The 19887-nt window shown below is 39.7% G+C and overlaps 1 protein-coding gene across 1 annotated transcript; it reads left to right on the top strand.

Annotated features, from left to right (window-relative positions):
- The first annotated feature begins 8339 nt into the window (after positions 1–8339).
- LOC119702410 lies at positions 8340–18894 on the top strand. Its single transcript, XM_038140441.1, has 5 exons — positions 8340–8958; positions 13874–13997; positions 14813–14982; positions 17203–17315; positions 18318–18894. Exons 1-5 carry the CDS (start codon positions 8918–8920, stop codon positions 18533–18535), a joined length of 666 nt encoding a protein of 221 aa, XP_037996369.1. The 5' UTR covers positions 8340–8917; the 3' UTR covers positions 18536–18894.
- The last annotated feature ends 993 nt before the right edge of the window (positions 18895–19887 follow it).

Consider the following 19887-nt stretch of genomic DNA (forward strand, 5'->3'; position numbering starts at 1 on the left):
AAAGTTTACCAAAGAAGAATAAACAAAATATGACTTTATTATTCTTCTTTAATATTTAAGCTTGATTCTGTACCTATCGTCCTCCAGGAAAAAGGAAAGAAAATCAATACTGTTCTTTCAAGTGCACTGTCTAGAATTGCCATGTTGCCTTTCATTTTGCTATTGTGTTTTTCAAGCTCCTATTTTAAAGCTCAGGCTTTCATGGGGGTCCTTTTCAACTGAGATGACGAATGTAAATGTGACCAAGTGCTAATTAAGGATGTGTTCCATGTCCCATTCTGAAAGTTTATGCACGTGTTAGGGTTTCCCTTGGCACTTGGTGTGGGCTAACAGCAAATGTGTCGTCACCCCTTACGTCAGGAATGTTTGATAGGAACTTGTCAAACACTAGTGTAGGATAACCTTGCTCTGGATTATGCTGAGAGAAATGTCTGCAGTCAAGGAGGAAATAAAAAGCTGATTGGAAGTAAAAAGCTGTTACTGCTTTTCATGTTTATATCATCAAAAAATGTTACCAATACATTTGGGAAGAATGCTGGGGAGATTGTTATTGGAGTTAAAATGTATATGTGTATATTAAATCCTTCATTTTGTGATAATTACACATTTTCTCCACTGGCATCTTTAGCACGTCTTCCAAAAATATGCATACTGGGGTGGAAATAAGCTGCTCAAGGCGGGGGAAAGGAAGGAACATTTATTATCCTTCACCAAGTCTCAAGGCAAGCCTTTATTGTGGTAGCTGGCTGTAGGAAAGCACAGTGCTGACAGCTCTTGGACAGAGAGCCTCGTCTTAACTTTGGCCTGTTGCATATCTGATCACTTTCAACTTCTTGACCAGTAACAGAGGCAGAAAGTGAGAATTGCACTTCAGAGCACACAAAGGCTAGTCCAAATTAAATGATAAAATGCCAAATAGCCACAGATCAAGCATGCTTTGGCTAAATGTGAAATGTTTTTGTCCTGTGTACTGTAGAATCTTTGTGATAGCACTTAATCACGTTAACAAGTCAAGATACCTCTTCTGTTTTCTACGTTAATGCATCTCAGTGTTTCAAGGTTCCCAGGAACAACAGTGCCAGATGGCATGTTACATTTGTTGTTGCTTTGACCATAATCAGTACAACCTTGATGTGTTTGCATGATCAACTTTTTCACTTGCTTATGAAACAATGAATTTGGAAGGATTTTCTGCTTTTTGTATAGCTGCATGCTTTTTCTGTATGAAGTTAGTGAATACAGGTACTACACTGCTGGAGTCAGAGGTAGAAACACTACAGTATTTCTGTCTCAGTTTTTGGTGGTTTTTACTTCAACAACACCCCCTCCCCCCAACTCCTAAGCCAAAGTTTGGAATATATATATGGCTTCAAGAAAATGTTATCAGCAATGACTGAGTGGCAGATTTAGATGCTTACTAAGATCTAACTCAGTGCATTCTCTCTATTGCATGCATAATGTATTTTCCCCATCTAACTCCCATGGCAGATGACTTTTTTGCATTAAGGGTAGAGATTATAGCAAGCTGAATAAAATCAGTGAAGTATAAACTTGTGCTCAGAAATGAAGTCTGTCTTAAAAAAGAAAATTAGGGGGAAAATGAAGTGCACATTGTTCTTGTTGTCTGTCGGTTGGGAGTGGTTGCTCGGATCATATGAGCTGGGCAACAGTGTGAAGAGAACAAACAAAGCCCAGATGCAAACTGATAAATCCCATCACTAATACTGACCTTTAAAAATGCATTCCATGGAATGGAGCAATTTCTCTGCCAATTTGTTTCTAGAAATGGTGAGAAATTAGTATTAAAAATTACTTTCTTAATCATACAAGGTATTGGATCTAATTCTGGGGAAAGCAACCCAGGTATTAAAGCATTGAATTCTACAAATGTGTTCTTGGGGGTATTTCAGTATGATGCCAGAAAACAAAATGTGTTTATGTAGCAAGAAATGCAGAGATAGATGTGTTTAGTTCCTGGCAAAATTAGCAACAACCCTTCCATTACAGTGGTAGTGTGCAGGTTGAGCTTCTAATAGATAATGTCAAGTAGATGTTCACTTTATTAAACATTTTTTAGTCTTATAATTATAAGCTATTAATAAGCTGTTGCCAATCTGATAATTAAGTTAATAATCTTTAAAGTCCTTGAAACAAAAATATCTGCCAAGTATTTTCTTTCTTTACTCCCTTCTTTCCTTGCTTACATTTTTTTCTATTAGTTTTAAAGTTGTGGAAAACATGTTTAAGAGATTCATGGAGAAAAGAACGATTCTGACTCAGACCAAGCAAGTCTGAGCACATACATTTCTTAACCATTTATATGTTTCTGATTTATTCTGAGGTATAATCATTACATCTGTGCAACATAGACTAGGTTTTTATTTGTAGGCTTGAAAGGAGAGCCACAATGAAAGAGTTGAACTGAATGGTGTAAATATCTAATTGAGTTAATGGATAATTTAAATATGCCTGAAATTAGACCTGCTGTATGTATTTATATGGTGGGGGTCTTTTTGTTTTATGTATGGCTTTCTGATTCAGGCTCTCATAATGCTTGGCATCAAGTAGCCATTCTCTAAAGTGTAAAACTGATTAAATGTTAACATGAGTAATCAAAATGTAAAATTTTCCATAAATTTGAATTCAAACATAGAAATGCTACATGTTATAAACAAACATTCTGCCCCTCTTTTTGCAGAAGCTTCTTAGAAATGGAGTATATGACAAATCTGCTGCCAGGTGGCTGGCCTGGTGAAGGTGTTCTCAGCAGCAGGACTAAGGTAACCTGCAGCTCTCCCCAAAATGCCTCCAGCCCTTGCAGGGTTCTTCCACTGGTGGGCAGGGGCACTGGTAAGCACACAATGACAGAGTCCTTAGATAGAACAAACCTTCACAAGTTGTCTGTTTATATTTCAATGGCAGCAGTACAGCAAATGCTTGCATAGTTGATATTTAGTAAGAGTTTTCATGGCTTACCTTCTGTTTTGTAGGCTGCTGAGTTAAGACATCAAAAGTAGTTCTGTTTAGGTTTCACATGCATGTTTAAGTAGGAGGCAGATTTTACTAATTGTTTTTAATCAGATTAATGAGAAATTTATTTTCTGTTGCTGTGAGTGACTACTGCAGTGATATAATTTCTTTGGCACCAGAGATTTAAACATTCTTTTAAAAAATCATGTATTATAAACAGGGTGAGTAGTAACTAATTGGACGTTTCCTAAAGATTTTGTTTACCAGCATATGGATGACATGACACATGTAATGTATATGCAGTATTGCCAACTGTAGGCATTAGAAATCATGAGTCAGACCCTTAAAAGTCTTGGAAGTGGTTAAGAAAATGTGACAATTATCTTCTGTTCTTTGGGCCCCTAGGGTAACATGAGTCAAGCTTGCGACAAGGCTTGGTTGAGACTTTAGGAAGGAAAACTGAGGGTTTTGACTAATCATGTATATTTTAGAGTTGCAGCTTTAGGGAAAAAAAAAAAACAACAAACACAAAACCTTGCAAGACTGGCAATAAAAGGATGATTTGGCAATGCTCTAATAGAGCAGGATGTCATTAATCTGAAAATAATCATAGACTGAATTTGTTTGTGAACATCTGTGTGAACAAGCCTTGGATAGTGAGGTTTTCTGGGTAGGAAAGTCATATCTGCTGATCTACAAAACAGGCTGCCTTTGCCAAACGCATAAACCTAAATTTGTAGATTCAATTTTTTAATTGTTTGGAATGACTATTAATAAAATGAGAGAGATAAATTGTTTACCATAGTAACAGAATTATGCTGTGTATGATGATGAAGCTGATGAAGTCATGCATCAAAAGAAAATAAGAAGTTAAATGAGAACTCTGCTGTTTCTATGTGGTATGTGCAAACTTCTTATGTTGTTTATGTTGTTAGATCCACTCATTGAATTAATTGTCCCTCTCTTGCTGTGACAAGATAACAAGTTGTTGCTGTTGCCTTAGGCCCAGCTCTGGCAAGTGTAGAAGGTATCTAAAGAAAAATGTAGGCTGAGATCAGATGAGCTAAAGAGAGCAATCCACAAATCCTTTCTTTTTCTAAATCTAGCACAGCAATCTGTATGGCTGGAGTTGCCTAAGTTTCCTGCAGTAAAGTTATTTAGATGTTAAAAAGACAAACTGGGCTTTTAGCACCCCTGGCAGGCTTGCAAGGCCATGTGGGATGTACAGATTGAGCAGCAATTTTGCACTTGGATCTGCTGGAGGACACATGCCTCTTGCCAATGGCAGTGCAACCCGTGTTACAGCAAGAGCAACTGCTGTGGCAGGAGGAGCAGGCTGGAAATGCTGTGGCAACACCTTTAGATACAGTGGTTTAAAGGTGGATTGGACAATGGAAGATCTGGGTTTGGTGCCTACTCCACCTTAGAAGTTTAGCTATGCACTCTACAGACCCTGTTGCATGAGGCTTCCTTTTAGACTGCTCCTAACAATGTCTCACTGCTCAGAAAGGGCTCCGAGAGCTGCAGGAAGGAAGGATTTTCTTTCTCATTGAGCTAGAGAGTAATATTTCCACTTCCATATTCTGATTTCCCCATACAGCACTTGGTTTCCTTTTTATTTTTTGCACACCTTGAGGACAGCCTTGTCACCAGCCTGCTAGGAGATGCTGAAGTAATTTATCTGAGAAATGCCAGGCCTAAGTTGTGAGCATTTGGAGTGGGCCAAAGTCCCACTACAAATCTGAATTTTGGGTTCTGGGAAAGAGCCAAAAAAAGCCCCCAACCTACCTATGCACCCAAACTTGTTTTTTCTGTTGCTGCTCAGGCATGTAGGTTAGGATTCAGCCCAGCAAACAGGGGTGATGGATCTGACATACCCTTGTCTGAACAACTTCCATAGTCCTTGGAAAGAAGTAGCACTTCAGGGTGTGGCTGATCTTCCCCTGAAGGTGGTGTGGAGTGCAGGATCTGGAGCCACACCACCTACTCTCTGCTTACAGAATCCAGAGTCAAGAGCTTGTCACAGGTGCTTAGGCATCCATTTAAATGAGAGGGTCCCTCCATGTACAATTAATTATAAATTTAAACTGATTGGAGCATTCTAGAGCTTTTACTTCATGGTTTTGCTCTCCTTTATTTGGGATACTTTCATAAATGTAAATCACTCTCGCTGCAAGCCCAGGAGAGATTGGCTGTTATTCTGTCTAGTTATTACAAGAGCATTCAGAGACTTGTGGCATGAGAGGAAAGATGGAAAAAATAAAGCATGGAACACATGAAGAATAGCTGTTAGTTGTGGAGGAAGAGAACTGACAGATTACTGGCTAGTGTGTGCACAATGTGCAGCTGAAAGCAGGCAAACAACAAGCACAGAGTAGGTAGGATCAACACTATGGTTTTACCTGCCTCTGCTGCAACATTTAGCCCGTGGCTGCTGGTGTCATGCTGGCAGGTGCAGGCAGGCAGTGAAACCTGGGCTTTCTCAGATCCTGTAGCAGAGACCCTATGCAGAACACCCTATAGCAGTTCTTGCTAAAGCACTGTGAAAGATAGTGCTGCTGAGGGAGAAAGAAACCCCAGCTCAAACATCCTTCTTGTGGTTGGACTGCATTCTTCAGTCCCATACCAATCACAATTTTTAATTGCTCCCATCAATCATTGCTTTTCTGGTCAGGAGCCTGTGATGCAAAACCAGTAGAGGGTGCAACCTGGGTTCGGTTTTGCCATTTTTCTCACCCAGCCTGTTGCATCAGTGTGAGAGTAGCCGTGCTTTTTGTACTTCATGGATTGAAGCCATGTGTGGGGATTTAAATAGTCAATGACACCTTAGGGATAGGTAGCCACATACAGACTGCCTCATTGTGAGGCTGCCCTTGACTACCTCCACCTGGCTTGGAGGGAAATTGCCTCTGGGTTGGTGGCTAGAAAAGACTTACAGTAAAGGCGTTGCTTAGATTTGGGAGAATAGCTGGTGAGTGAGTGGGTGTGTAGTCCCTGTGGGATTGAGTGCAGGCATGCTGTGGGCCGTCATGTGGAATTAAGGACTGGATGCAGCAGGGGGTTTTATGTGACTTTCCTTAGGATTAGCAGTAAATTGGTTTTTGAGCCATTTGTGAAGCTCTGATGAAGAGACTGCAGGGCATTGAAAGGAGCTCTTTCTGAATAAACATTTTGCTAAATACTTTATTTCTGTCCCTAAGCTTAAGGCCATGCAAATTCTAGCCTGTTTGACACTGTGCTTGTCATATGCACAGACATTTGGGTGAAAAACATAACACTCCATTTTTGAGCAGTGTCTTGATTTTCCTTGTTATTCACTTTTTAAAACATATGTAAACAATTTTGAAGTCAATTTATCCTTAGGCTATGTTAAAAAAATATACGAAAAAGATGCAGCAACACTTATATTTGGAATCAGTTGAACCCTAATTTAGCTGTTCATGTGTTTGGTTACTTTAAGAAATAGACTTGTGAGTAGTCATCAGAGTTAACAAATCTCAAAACCCCTTCCTTAAGTCCATATGGGTCATCTGTGTACAGAGCATAGATGAAAGGAAATGGTAACAAACTGGGCTTCCTACATTGAAGAGGAGGATGATGGAGACTTGCTTGTCCAGAGTAGAGCACTCAATGCCTTGGCAAACAAGTGCTGAGGGTTTCAGTGTAGGGCTGATGGTGGAAGTCAGTGCTATGGGCAAGGAGGTATAGAAGTGCAGAGGAACTGCTCAGAAACAGGGTGATCACGTGGAGTTTGTGGACATGTAGTACATGCTTTCCAAACTGTGATGGATATAGGCTTCTCTCTCGCTACAGATGAAATAATGAAAAATTCATAAGCACAAGAAACTCATTTTCTGGGACAGTAGAGGTGCAATTAGATTAATATTCAGAAGATTGTAGTCCCCACCTGGGATTTGAACTCTGGATTAGAAGATTAAAACTGGATCACCATATGCTGCTCAATCTCTGTGTGTAATTTGGTAGTTGTTCCTCTAAATAATTAATTAGATAATGCTCCCTGTCAAGTAATCAGTTTGGAGTTCACTCGAGGAGAAGTAATATAAAGTCCATCAAACCAGAGAGGATTTTATTAGGACAACCATGATTAAACTTTCAAACTCTAAATGAGGACTTCTTAATTATGCTGTTCAACTGCAGAGGGAGAAAAATTTAGTGTATTGAAAGATTACAGAAGTCACCTCTATTTTCTTTGATTTTGTCTCAGAGCAGAACAAGAAGAAAATCCACATCTTTCTCATGGAAAAGTGAGTTTGACAAGACTTGTGGAGTTATGAGTGGCAGACCTGAAAGCACAAGAGGCAAATCAGTCAAAATATATAAAAAAAAAAATCTCTCCTAGTTTTGATGACACCATTTCCTTGAATGCAGGATTGTGTTAGGTATTTTCCCAGTCATCTTATATAGCATTTATTGTCCATCAGCTGAAATGATACAGAGCAAAGTGAGATCAGCACCTTTGCCTCTGATAAAGAACTTTCTGCAAAAACCCGAGACTTTCAACAAAGGAAATCCAATCTAAACAATTTCTTTAAAAAGACCCCAGTACTAATTGCAGTTTTAATAAAAAATGACTGAAAAACCAGGAACCAAAGCAACTATGAGGGGTAAACTAGCAAAATGGAGCTTACTGGGGGTTAGTGTTGAGCCTAATACTTACTTCTGTATAAGTGACCTAAAATAATAAGAGAAGAAAACTTACCCATCAATCAAATTCGCAGATGGTATCCAGAGGCTTCAAAGGAAGCAGAGACAACTGATAAACCACCAAATAAACTAGAGAGTTTAGAGAAAAAAGGAGCATTCAAGGACAAGATGCAACTTTGATACATGTAAAGTTCTTTTGTGGATTAAGAGAAGGCTAAAAATGGAAATGTGTTCACAGAAGAACATGGACACTGATTTCATCAGGAGACAGGGACAGTTTTGTGGAACTACACCTCACATCCTGTAACCAGGGGCAATTAGTTTAAATTCTATTTAACAGCAGTTTTTTGGTCTTACAAGCTCTGTGCCTGAGGTCTGCAGAGAAGCTGCAGGATTTTGTTTTCAGATGCTGCTGGATCAAGACAGCAAAACCTTTTTGCATCTCTTGTTCCCAGTTTTGTCAGTACTTGTATTTTAAAAGGATGAAATTTGGCTGATGTTGTGTTTTGACATTGGTGGGAGACTTGTCCTTTACCAAAAGCTTGAACAGAATCAACTTGCCAGTGAAACCTGTTGACTTTGCATCCATGTTTGATGAGGTGGGTCTCTGTGTAGGTAAATGTATCTTTATCCACCTATGTCTGATATTTGCTTCCATATCTGCAACGTAACCTCCTTGTTTTGATCTGGCACATGTAGGACTGATTGGAAAAGCTGTGGTATTTAGCACAGGGCTGTAAAACTATAGGAGTTGGTTATACTTGGATAAAGGACAAGCAAATAATACTCTGCCAGTTGAGCAGGTAGCCAAGAAACGGATGACCAAACTGATTTCTGGGTAGCAAAGGACATTGCTGGAAAAAGGGCACTAGTACTTATAAAAAGAAAGAGATAATTTTACAAGCAGCCTTTCTTTGATTACCAGAGAAAGACAGATGTAGTTTGGCTGTAGGGACCAGAAGAGATGGGACTTCAGAAAACCCTGGACTCTCTGTGACCACCAAACAAATCCAAAAAAGCGATGGAAAAACTGAGGCAGTGATTCAGATGTTGCTATTTTTTAAATTTGATTTTCTGTAGGACTTTGTTTCATGCACTGACTGAATAATGTGATTTTTTTTTCTTTTTAGACAAAAGTTGGCAAAATTTTATGTGCTTCAATTTCTGTGGATCCCTGAAAAATGAAACAAAAAATCAGTACATCTGTAAAGGTAGCTGCATGTATCAGAAACTTGGGAAGTATTTTAGCGGGAATGTGGAGGAAATCAGGCTGTGAAGTGAAATGAAGCTGCTCATGGTCTGGGATTATTGTTATCCTCCCAGGTAGGGCTGTGCACATTACTACATGACAATGTCTAAGGCTGTGGGCAGCCACTGCAGTGGGCCTGTGAAGTTGAGTAGTTATATAGGAAATAAACAAATAGGGTTGTTGTTATTATTATTATTATTATTAGTTGTTGTTGTTGTTGTAGTAATAGCATTATTATTAGTAGTATTAGTATAATTATTCATTTTTATTAGTCTTTTTATAGTTTGACAAATAGTCAAAGTGCTATTGCTGCAGGAATGAATACACCTTTGCATTTAACATAGTTATCTTCAGGGCAAGACTGGTAATAGTCCGAAGGGCCTGTGGTTCAAGTCTGCATTATTAGCCCAAATTCATAAAAGTTTGAGGATCCCTAAGTGGGACTGCGTAATTTCACATGTTAAACTCTCAATTTTGATCCTTACTGGCTATTCCTTAAGCTAGCTCTTTATACATACAGATTTTCATACTTCTGTTCACCAAGTATTTAATATTTAATTTCTGTGCACACAAATAGCTATTAGAGCAGTGGTTAGAAACCAAGCCTCTAAATTTTGATCAAATTTCCCAGTCACTAGTTAAAAGATCAGGCAGCTTCTCTCTAGTCCACTGATTTTTTTAATCACTTTTGCTCAGGAATATGACTGCAACAGGAAGGGAGAGGAACATCCTGAGCATAAAGCCTGCAGCAGCAGGGATAGCAAGTGAGACCTGTATAATTTGTCTAAAATGGAAGTCTCCTGCTTCCCTGTCACACAGGCAATGACTTTTCCCTGTGCTACGCAGGCCTGAGTACAACGTACAGCTGCAGTGCAGGAGAGGACTTCAGGCCAGAAGTTCTAACCTGATGCTAATCACAAAATCCTCAAGGGTAGAAAAGACCTTCAAGATCAAGGCAAGCTGTAAGCCTAGCACTGCCAAGTCCACCATAAACCCATAAACCCTGTCCCTGAGTGCCACATCTACACATTTTTTTCAATATCTTCAGGGCTGGTGACTCAACCACTTCCCTGGGCAGACTGTTCTGAGGCTTGACAAACCTTTTAGTAAAGCAATTTTTCCTGATATCCAATCTAAACGTCCCCTGGCATGACTTGAAGATAATTTAACTGTGACTCAGGTGTGGCCACACTAGCAGTGGGCTCTCAGGCAGGTACCTCTCTGAGGTATCTCTCAGCAAGCCCGTGAGCATCCTTGCTCCCAGCTCTGCCTGCTGGGAGGATGCTCCATCTGCCAAGGATGCTCCACAATCCAGTGGAGGTGGCGCTCAGCAGCCAGGCACCTGGAAGGCAGACGCTGCAATGGCTGCTGCCACAAAACCTGAATCCCTTAATGCACCTAACCCACGGCTCTCTGACTTACAGTGCAGATAAGAGTGTAGAAGGGATGCTAAAAGCCAGCAAGTTACTTAGGCAATGCAGTAGCAGAAGGAAGGAAGGTGAGGATGGCAGACCTCTCTACAACTGCATTTTGCTTGCTTTTCATTCTTCACAACAAGGGGACATCCGTACAGTGGGATGGAAATTTTCCCCATTTCCAGGATGCCACTTTATCCAAGGCAAATTTTTGTTGTTTTCCTCAAAACTCTTCTCTTGTTCCATGTCTTCTGTGTGCTCTGAGGACCATGCAGATGTGGCTGTGAGGTGTCCATACTCACCTCCCTCCTGCTGGCAGGGAAGGAGCGTAGGCTGCAGAGGAGCCACAGAGGAGTGGGACTGGTAGCATGGTTCTTGTTCTCAGTCCCTGCACTTTTGAAGTAGAGGGTATGAATGTTGGTCTTTGGTGTGTTTTCTGGAAATGGCTGCTGTGAGATTCCCAGTTCATCACAGCAGTAGCAGGTCATAGCATAGACTTGGTGTACTCTTGCTTCTGCACAGGGTGAGCTCCTGCACGATGAACCTCATTTCTGCAAACCCCTATAAACGTTTGGTTGTGCATTTTGAAATGTACATGATTTTGTAATAACAGTAATTCTATAACTTTATTCCATAATATGTTATAGAAGGAGTTTGACCACTAGCTAGCTGTTTGAATACAGCTTCAATGGCTGAACTGTTGTTGAAATTATAGTTTCACCTTTAATGATAAGGGCTCTCTGGATCTGCCAGCCCGAGTGATTTCATGTGCTTTTTTGGCCTACAGCTGTTAATAGGTTCCAAAATCACTATTTTGATAAAATGTCTCATGGAGGATTTTTTTTTTTATTGCAGATTCATTTTTCATATTTTTTTCCTGGTGATTATAGCAAATCTAGCTGTTTTCAGTTTAATTGAAGTATGTTAACTTGGCAGGGCAACATAATCAAAAGATACAGGAGTTTTCAAATATAAATAAAAAGCAAATGCTTATTGTGAAAAAAGTCTTATTTATTTCAAGTGAAATGACAGACTTTTCTCATATATTTAGCCTAAGTTTTAAATCCCTAACTAAGGGCTAACTATATTGCATAAATAAGCAAATCCTAGAAGATTCCAATTGTTTTACTGGAACTTAAAATGTATTTCATGCTTTCTAAAATGTTTTCTCAATATATTGGCTTCTTCCTCTAAAATAGCAGTTGGGAGTAGAGAACTGTGAACCTATATTAAATCTGAGTTGAACTGTATTCTTCAGAGATGTACTGCATTATTTTTAAATGATGCATTCATGGAAACACTGTAATCTCACCAGAACTACTGGATCGTGTTGTTCTAGGGCTTTCTGTGTTTTCTGAAGTCACTGCCTCTCAGTCTAAGTGCATCATTCTTTTAACTGATCTCCATATTTTTAGAGTTACAGCCATAAGCACCCTGACATAAAAGCGTATACTCTGCTAGTTTCAGAAAAATTATCTCCTTTTCTGAATATTTTGCCAGAACCTCTAGCAAAGAGTGAGCATGGAGCCAGCAGGACCTCCATCAAGTGATGATGTCTTTGCCCTCTCAGTGGGTGATGTGCTTGGTAGTGAGAGAAGATTTTCAAAAGGTCTTGTGCTATGTCAGTGTCTGAAAGTTCAGGTTCACAAAAGCATTTCTCATTGGTCTAGAAATCTCAGACAATCTCTTTATCTGCTACATGATCTCCAGCCCTGCTGAAACATCCTCAACATAAGGTAGTTGGATATTTCTGGTTTTGAACTCTAAAGCATCAGATAATGAAAAAGAAGAAAAGAAGTAATTTCATCTTTGGAAATGAAGAGGTTTTTTTTTTTTGTTTGTTTCTTTCAAAGTTCAAGCATTTTTCAAGCTTTGATATCAAGTGCTGTACTTTATATATCTCTATATCACACTTCTTTACTGTGCATGTGTCCAAGCACTGGAATAGGTTGCCCAGAGAAGTTGTGGAGTCTCCCTCACTAGAGATATCCCAGAATTGTCCGGATGCATTCTGCACTCTGGGATGATCCTGCTTGAGCAGAGAGGTTGGACCTGATAACCCACTGTGGTCCCTTTTAACCTGACCCATTCTGTGATTTCTGACATATAATGCTTGCAGTGCCATAAATAAATTGAGTAACTCAGCTGAGCAAGACAGAGCCACCTCAGAAAGATTCCTAAGATAATGACATAAAACCAATTTTATGTGCTGGATATTTTGCAGGGTTAGTTTGGTTAGCTTGACATAAGACAAGTTCAAATATTACAAAGAATAAGTGTTCAAACTTCAGCAAAAATTTAAATTTAACAGAAATCTCTGTCTGTGCTTCCTCAGTGACACTCCAGCTGGAACACTGCAGCTGCATGCAAATATCAAATAATTTCTTAGAGTGAATTGTGAAAAACTGGCCAGAAAAAAACAGTAGACTGGCACTGGTAGGCTTGATCTTTAAATTATTGCTTTTCAAAATACTGCTGAATCTAAAGGACCATCAGGAAGGGTCATCATTACAATGTATATGTATATATCATATTTACAATAAATTTAGATTTTATTCCAGAGGATGCTGTGGCAAAAATTTGCCATAATGACAATTGCAGAGTTCTAGTTTCCAATAATAATATTAAACCCAGAACACAAAGAGAAACTCAAGTCGTGCTTGAAAGTGCTTTATCAGCGCAAGACATTCAAGACAAGAAAATATTGATTTGAAAAATGGGAATTGATTTACCTGCTCAGTCTTGGAAAACATGAAAACTACAGCTCATAGAGAAAGAGAGAGCAGCTATTCAGTGCCCTCTGTGCCTTCTCTTAACAAAGGGTTTGGGGCACCCTTCCTTGCACTACAGTAGTGCTTGGTGCTATACAGATTTGGGGTTTTGGGCTTTGTTTTGGGTTTGGTGGGGGGTTTTTTGTTGTTTACTTGGTTTGGTTTTTTTTTTGTGTGTTTTTTTATAATTTACTGCATGGAGGTGCCTAAGCAATACTTTTGTCTTGAGATATCTGGGCTTATACCTTTTTATACCTGGAATATTGTCTTGGTATCCTTGCCTTTATGCAAAGTGCAGTGAAGCATTGGCTCAAATCTAACTTAGCTGCAAGAAAGGCAGGTTTATTTGTAATTGAAATTAAGTTAATATATGCACTCTGACATGTCTCAAGGCAAGTGAAATTCTTTGTTTTATGTAAAATATTTACATAATTTTCTATGCCTTTTGCATCTTGTTGTCATTTCACCTTATATTTCTGCATTTCCTGTATCTCTGGGAACACAAAAATGGAAAATGAAGCTAAAAAGCTTTAAGAAAGCTTTAAAAATCTTGTATTTACATTCTAGAAAATGGCTCATTAATTACAGCTGGAAATATGAAATGTGAAAGGCTGCCAGCAGAGTCAGCTCAGGTTTGTGACAATGATCATTTTATGACTTGCATCATGTCAGTCTCCCAGTAGATTATCTCCTGCTCACAGAATAAGTGAATAGTGAGTAAATGACTTCCTACAGTTGCCAGGTAGCTTGGAGCACAGTATTGTGTACTAAAATGATGTTTATTTCCATATTCTTGGATCTAGTTTTAGTTTGCCTGCCTGGCACCAAAACTGTGAGAAGAGTGAGCCCACATTCCTGCTTCCTGTTTTGTGTTTGAGGATGATATGGCTGAAGCAGGTGGACTTTGCAGCTCCCATCTATCACCTGGTAAGTACCATCTTCACAAGTCTTATTTGGGCAGACTGAGGGGATTAGGAGTCTGGAAAGGTCAAGTTCCCACTAATGCTGACAACGTTCCCACCTCTCTTAATGTAGGCAGGAACCTGTTAGAATGGGAGACTGAGTGATGAATGGGAGAGTGAGGAAGGTGGCTAAGTGGCAGGATGGAGTAATCAAAATAAGAGGGTAAGACAGACCCCAAACCCCTGAAGACTAAATGGAGACATATTCTGGGCTTAGGGAGATATTGAAGATTGAGGGCCAAAAACGTAGTAGAGGAAAAATTAATGATGTTTCATCTAGTAGAAATAAATAATTGCATCAAATAAAAGATAAATCTTTTATTCCAGTCTATACAGGTTGTCAATACCAGCATATTCTCTCATTTTTATTGATATTATTTAATAACTCTTAAGTAGGAGTAGCTGCAGATGAGAGCAGTTGTTCCTTCTATGGCTGCATTTCATTATTTTGATTTTCTTTAGTTAAAAATGTGAAATGTGAGTCGATCTGACATATAATACATTGCTGTATCATGCTAGTAACTCCATCATGGCAGGGCTGGGACCTGCAGAGTGTGCAGAAGTGTAAAGTCTCGATTTAGATAAATGAAGTACTTATGTGCAACAGTGCTTGCAACAATAATGTTATCTGACAATGATAGCTAATGCATATGGTACAATTTTTATGAAATGTATGAATCATCTGTCTTTGGGGAACTCATTGTAACTTCCTTCTCCTGCTTCTGTGTTAATGTAGCAATATAATTTCTGTTTCTCACGCATTTTTCTCAATGGAAAAAGAGCAGCAAACACCAGCATTTAATAATCACATTCTTCAGAATGCAACACGAGCTACAAAAGCATACAAATAGGCTGGGAGCATGCGGAGTTGTGGAGGAAAGAACAGCGTGTTCCTCAAAATTTGCAAGCACCCATTTGGAGGAGTGCTGCGAGAAAGAACTGCCGTGGAGGTCGGTACCAGTCCTTGTGCCAAGGCTTGCTGGGGATTATTCTGGACCAATGGCTTCCCCAGCAGTAGATGCTATTGAGATTTCTCACTCAGCTTTCATGCTCCATCCTTTGGAAAGATCCTTGGAACATGTTCTGGCTATCAGGGAAGGAAATTTTTGGGTGGGCTGCTTGCCTGGTGCATAAAAATCTGGGCCGAATGGATACCTTTGGATTGCTACAGTTCAGCTAGCAATTGATTTTCTCTGGAGATAGGATTAGGGTTGCCAAGACAGTTTCTTGGCCTGGTTACTGTTGACGCTGTGGGCTCCTGCTGGAAAGCCATGCAGGCTTTCTGGGGATGTCTTCAGCTAGCACAGGGTGGGTTGTCCATATTGTCTGATCAGGGGTGTGTGAGTGATTGTGTGTGTCTTTTATTTGTTTGTGCCTGCAAATAGACCATATAGCCAGTTCCAGATTAAAGCCTTATTGAAAAACCATGATTACATTTTTCCAGGAAAACTATAAAAATTATGAATAACCCCTGTTACATTTTCTTTTTCTGAAGAATATTTACTAATGCTTTGTCCAGATTGAACAAAGAAAGCCTACTCCTTTTAATTTCCTATTCCACATCTACTAAGGTAATGGCTACCTAAGTAGAGCAAGAGTGGCATAACCCAGGAATGCTTGGCATTGCAAAATCCCGAGAGGGTTTAAATCTCAGCAACCCTTTTCCATAAGAAAAATAGCCTACATTTAAAATTAAATGAAGCATATAGTAACAAAGAGTAAGTGTGGGTAGAAAAGAATTTACAGTGCTTACTGTGGTGTAGCATTTTCTAGATTGAGCCGATTCAGATTTCAGAAAACTCAGAATGGAATTTAGGCATTTATACTATGGACTGCAAAGCCTGTGAAATCAGTGCAGTCCTTCTGTTGTCCCAATGGTCTGTGAATTAGGGACTTGCTGGAGATCTGGATTAGCCTGGCTGCATGCAGAAAACATTCTTGTGTGTTCAAATCTTATTTCATCTTTCTCATGTTTCATTGTCCCCTAAGCCCCATTGCCTGCTTAAGGATCATAATGACAAGATCTGCAAATAAGCCATATTTTTAATGTTGTTTAATTTTTTTTATATGTGGAAAACACAAGAGTGATTAGAAGGGTAGTGATTAAAGTCTCAGGTTGAATGTAACCAAGTTTCCCCGATCTCTAGTTAGACTAATCAGTGACACTTCCTTTTTGTTTGGCACTTTTTATTGCTTGACTTCAGTGATGTATCAAACCATGCATTTGACACAGTCTCTGCCAGGCCACTACTTCTTGAGAGCAGACTTAATTTCTCTTTGGTGAGGAGATTCAGCATGCCTAACACTGACAGCATGAAGGATTTCAGCACCAAAGACTGGGAAATAATCTCCTCCCTATGCCTTCTGCCACATACACAGATGTAGAAACACATCCTGGGGCTAAATCCAGCAGGGCCATTAAGGTCAGGATGGAATAGCATATACATGTGTTATATGTATATATATATATATATATCCAGTACAGGTAGGGTTTATAGTAAGAAGAAAAAGAAAAAGTAAAAACACTGCTGATAATTTGATTAATTTATGTTTTTGAATGAAGAATAACTAGTTATCACCAAAATTATCCAGAGGATATTCTAAATGTTCTGCTTACCACTTTGATATATTTGATTTCTTCAAACTGAATTAGTTCTAGTTTTTTCATAAATAACACTTCTTTTTTAATAAAGATTTTTTCAAAGCTTCCAAGTGAGGTGAGATTCATTAAGCATATCCAAGGATGTTGATTCTCACACTGGTCAGGATTGAAATAGGTGGGTATGTTAACTCCAGAACTGATTCCTGTCCCAACCATTGCCCCATGGCAGAAGGTGATACTTATCCACTTTTTACTTCTTCCAAATACCATACATGCACACAATGAATCTGTACTGGTTTTATTCAGGGTGGAGACAACTTTCTTTATATGAGCTGTTATGGGTTATGTTTTGGATTTGTGCTGGTGAGAGAGGTGTTGGTAAAACACCAACATCTCAGTTATTGCTGAACAGCACTTAAGACAGAGCCGAGGCCTCTTCTGCTCCTCACCCCCACCAGCAAGGAGGCCAGGGGTGCACAAGGAGCTGGGAGAGGACACAGCCAGGACAGCTGACCCCAGCTGACCCAGGGGATATCCCACACCATATGGTGTCATGCTTAACCTACAGGGCTGGGGAAAGAAGGAAGCTGGTGATATTTGGAGTGATGGTGTTTGTCTCACTGAGTCACTGGTACAGGAGTGTGGCTTTCCTGGAAATGGCTGAACACCCATCTGCCCATGGTAAGTGGTGAATGAGTTCTTATTTTCTTTACTTTATTTGTTAAACTGTCTTTATCTCAACCCATTAGGTTTGATGCATTTACCCTTCTGATTTTTCTCCTCATGCTACTGGTGGGAGACTGAGTGACTGTGTGGGTCCGAGCTGCCTGCTGGGGTTATACCACACACAATCAATTTCACACACTTTTTACAAGAATAGATGACATGAGGTTATTAGCTCCAGGTTGCAAAATTAGTCAGTAAAAGGTGCTGCTGTCCATTGGGATCTCAGCTATCTATTGAGCTATCATAGTATGATTCCTGGCCTGAATAGTTGGCAGAACTGTGTAACAGAACATGGCAGGAAAGTATACTGTCAGCTTAAAGGAAACATCAGATTCCCTCAGTTGAATCTTTTCACAAAGAAAAACTGGTACCCCAACTCCTGTCAGCTACTTATTAAAAGTCAAGTATTCAAGGTTGTTTATTAAAATGCTAAAAGTCAAAATGTTGTCTTCTGTTCTATGCCTCCACGCTAATAAGCAAGATATTTAGTAAATCAATTGCTTTCAACAAACAAGAGCCAGCTAATTAATACAAAACCTCTTTTGCAGCACTGTAAAATATTATCCAAAACAGTGAATGCATCTAGAGAACAACAGAACATAGCTGTTTATTGTAGAATTTCATTTACACAGTTGCAGTTGGCAATTATTTAGAAATTATTGAAGATTTAGAAATATTTATAGTATAGTATACTGAATATTGTAATTTTTTTTTAAGGTGCATGATATAATTTGCAATGTGCTTTATGGAGGAATTTTTCACAGCAAAGCTAATGCCTTCTTCATAAATATCTTTATAGACATGGGTAGACAAAGGTACAAAGGAAATCATGAAACAAGCATAATGACACTCTGAGACTGTCACAGTGATGGCATCTGGTCTTTGTGTCCATTTGCTTTGTTTTAGCATTTAAGTTTTCAAATCTAATGGCCATCTTTATGATTTTCCTTTTTGCAGCACCTTGCAGAACAGACTATGGTTCAGACACCTGCTTGATGGAGAGAACACCTGCCCAGAGAACAAGCAAAAGGAGATGTGCTTCTGGCTCTGCATTTCTTGTATCCACCCCAAGACTGCTGCTGCCTGTCAGCTTTGCTTTAGGATCAATTAAACCTCAGACATCTCTTCTGCTTCTGGAGATCTTAATATTGGGTGTTTTCAAAAGACACTGGTAATCAAGCTGGGACCCTCATCCAGCCAGGAGTGTGTCAGGAAGTAAGAAGGTTTACCCTTTTGAGAGAGAAGAGAGGCTTAGGAGATAGGTATGCAACATGACTGGTTAAATATAAAATAAAAAGTCCCTTTTGGTTGTGACAGAGGCAAACTTATGCACTAGCTTCAGTGGCACTACAGACATGAAGAGTCAGGTCCTGAGCACATGCTCAGGTGTGCCACATACTCCAGGTCAAATTGGTCCCCTAGAATAACGAGATGACTGCAGTAAAGGCAGCCCTAGCCTGTAGTGAGGTCACATAAGCTCAGGGGTGAGTGCCAGTGAGGCAGGAAGCACTGTCCAGCTGCAAGACTTGCAGGCTTTCACACAGTGTCATGTGGATGGCAGCTCCCCACCAGTTTTACAAGGCAGCCTGCTGCAGGAAAGGGGAAAATCCGTGTGGAGGGACCTTCTGCCTCACCAGGCTTCTCCCATGTGTTACTGCTGCAAGGCTGTTGTACGTGTGGCACAGGGCTCGGGCAAAGGGCTCTCTCTGAGCACCAAGCACAGGGCTGCCTGTGCCAGTGTCATGGGTTGTGTGGGGACAAGCCTTCTCTGACCAAGCTCCAGGGTTTCCCAGGATCTCCTGCGTGTCTTGCAATGCAATTGGATAAATACAGAAGCTTCACACACTGTGAATGTCCACCCTTCAGCTAAAGTTACTGTGGGAGGCATTACTATTATTATTATTAGGATTAAAAGTAATCTTTTCTCTTTTATTACTTTTTATGGGCAGTGACTCTGTACAATGTCTGCATCTGGGTTATTCATTTGGGGCACCATTGCAGCACCAGGAGATGAAGATGTGTGTTAAAGTATGATTATCTTCATCATCAGTTGGTGATCCAGATAAATGTGTAGGATGCAGAGGGCATTGGGCAACCGACTCAAATTCATAAATTTACAGATTTTGTAAAATCTGAACTTAGATGAAAGGGAGGAAAGCAATTCTCCTTGTGCAGTGACCCCTGTTTACCTCATTATTTTCTAATGCCCCATTGCTGTGTACATACCTGCTGCTTGCTCTCCACTTCCCATCTCTCTATGCCAGTCACTTGTTTCTCTCTCCCATACTTTGTGTAATTCAGAGAGCAGAGCAACTGATACTCCAATTCCTGTGTTATGCCAAACACACTGGGACTCAGCCTGTAAATGACTCCAATACAAATTACTGTAATAAGCCTCATTAACAGCATATTCCCATCAGGATGGCACTTAAACACATTTATAAAACTAAGGATGTGCTTATGTTCCACTGAAGATAATGTTACTGAGGTGTACCTTCAGAATTCAATGTGTTTTTTTCACCCAGCC

Source organism: Motacilla alba, chromosome 1 (genome assembly GCF_015832195.1).
Source record: "Motacilla alba alba isolate MOTALB_02 chromosome 1, Motacilla_alba_V1.0_pri, whole genome shotgun sequence".
NCBI lineage: Eukaryota > Metazoa > Chordata > Aves > Passeriformes > Motacillidae > Motacilla > Motacilla alba.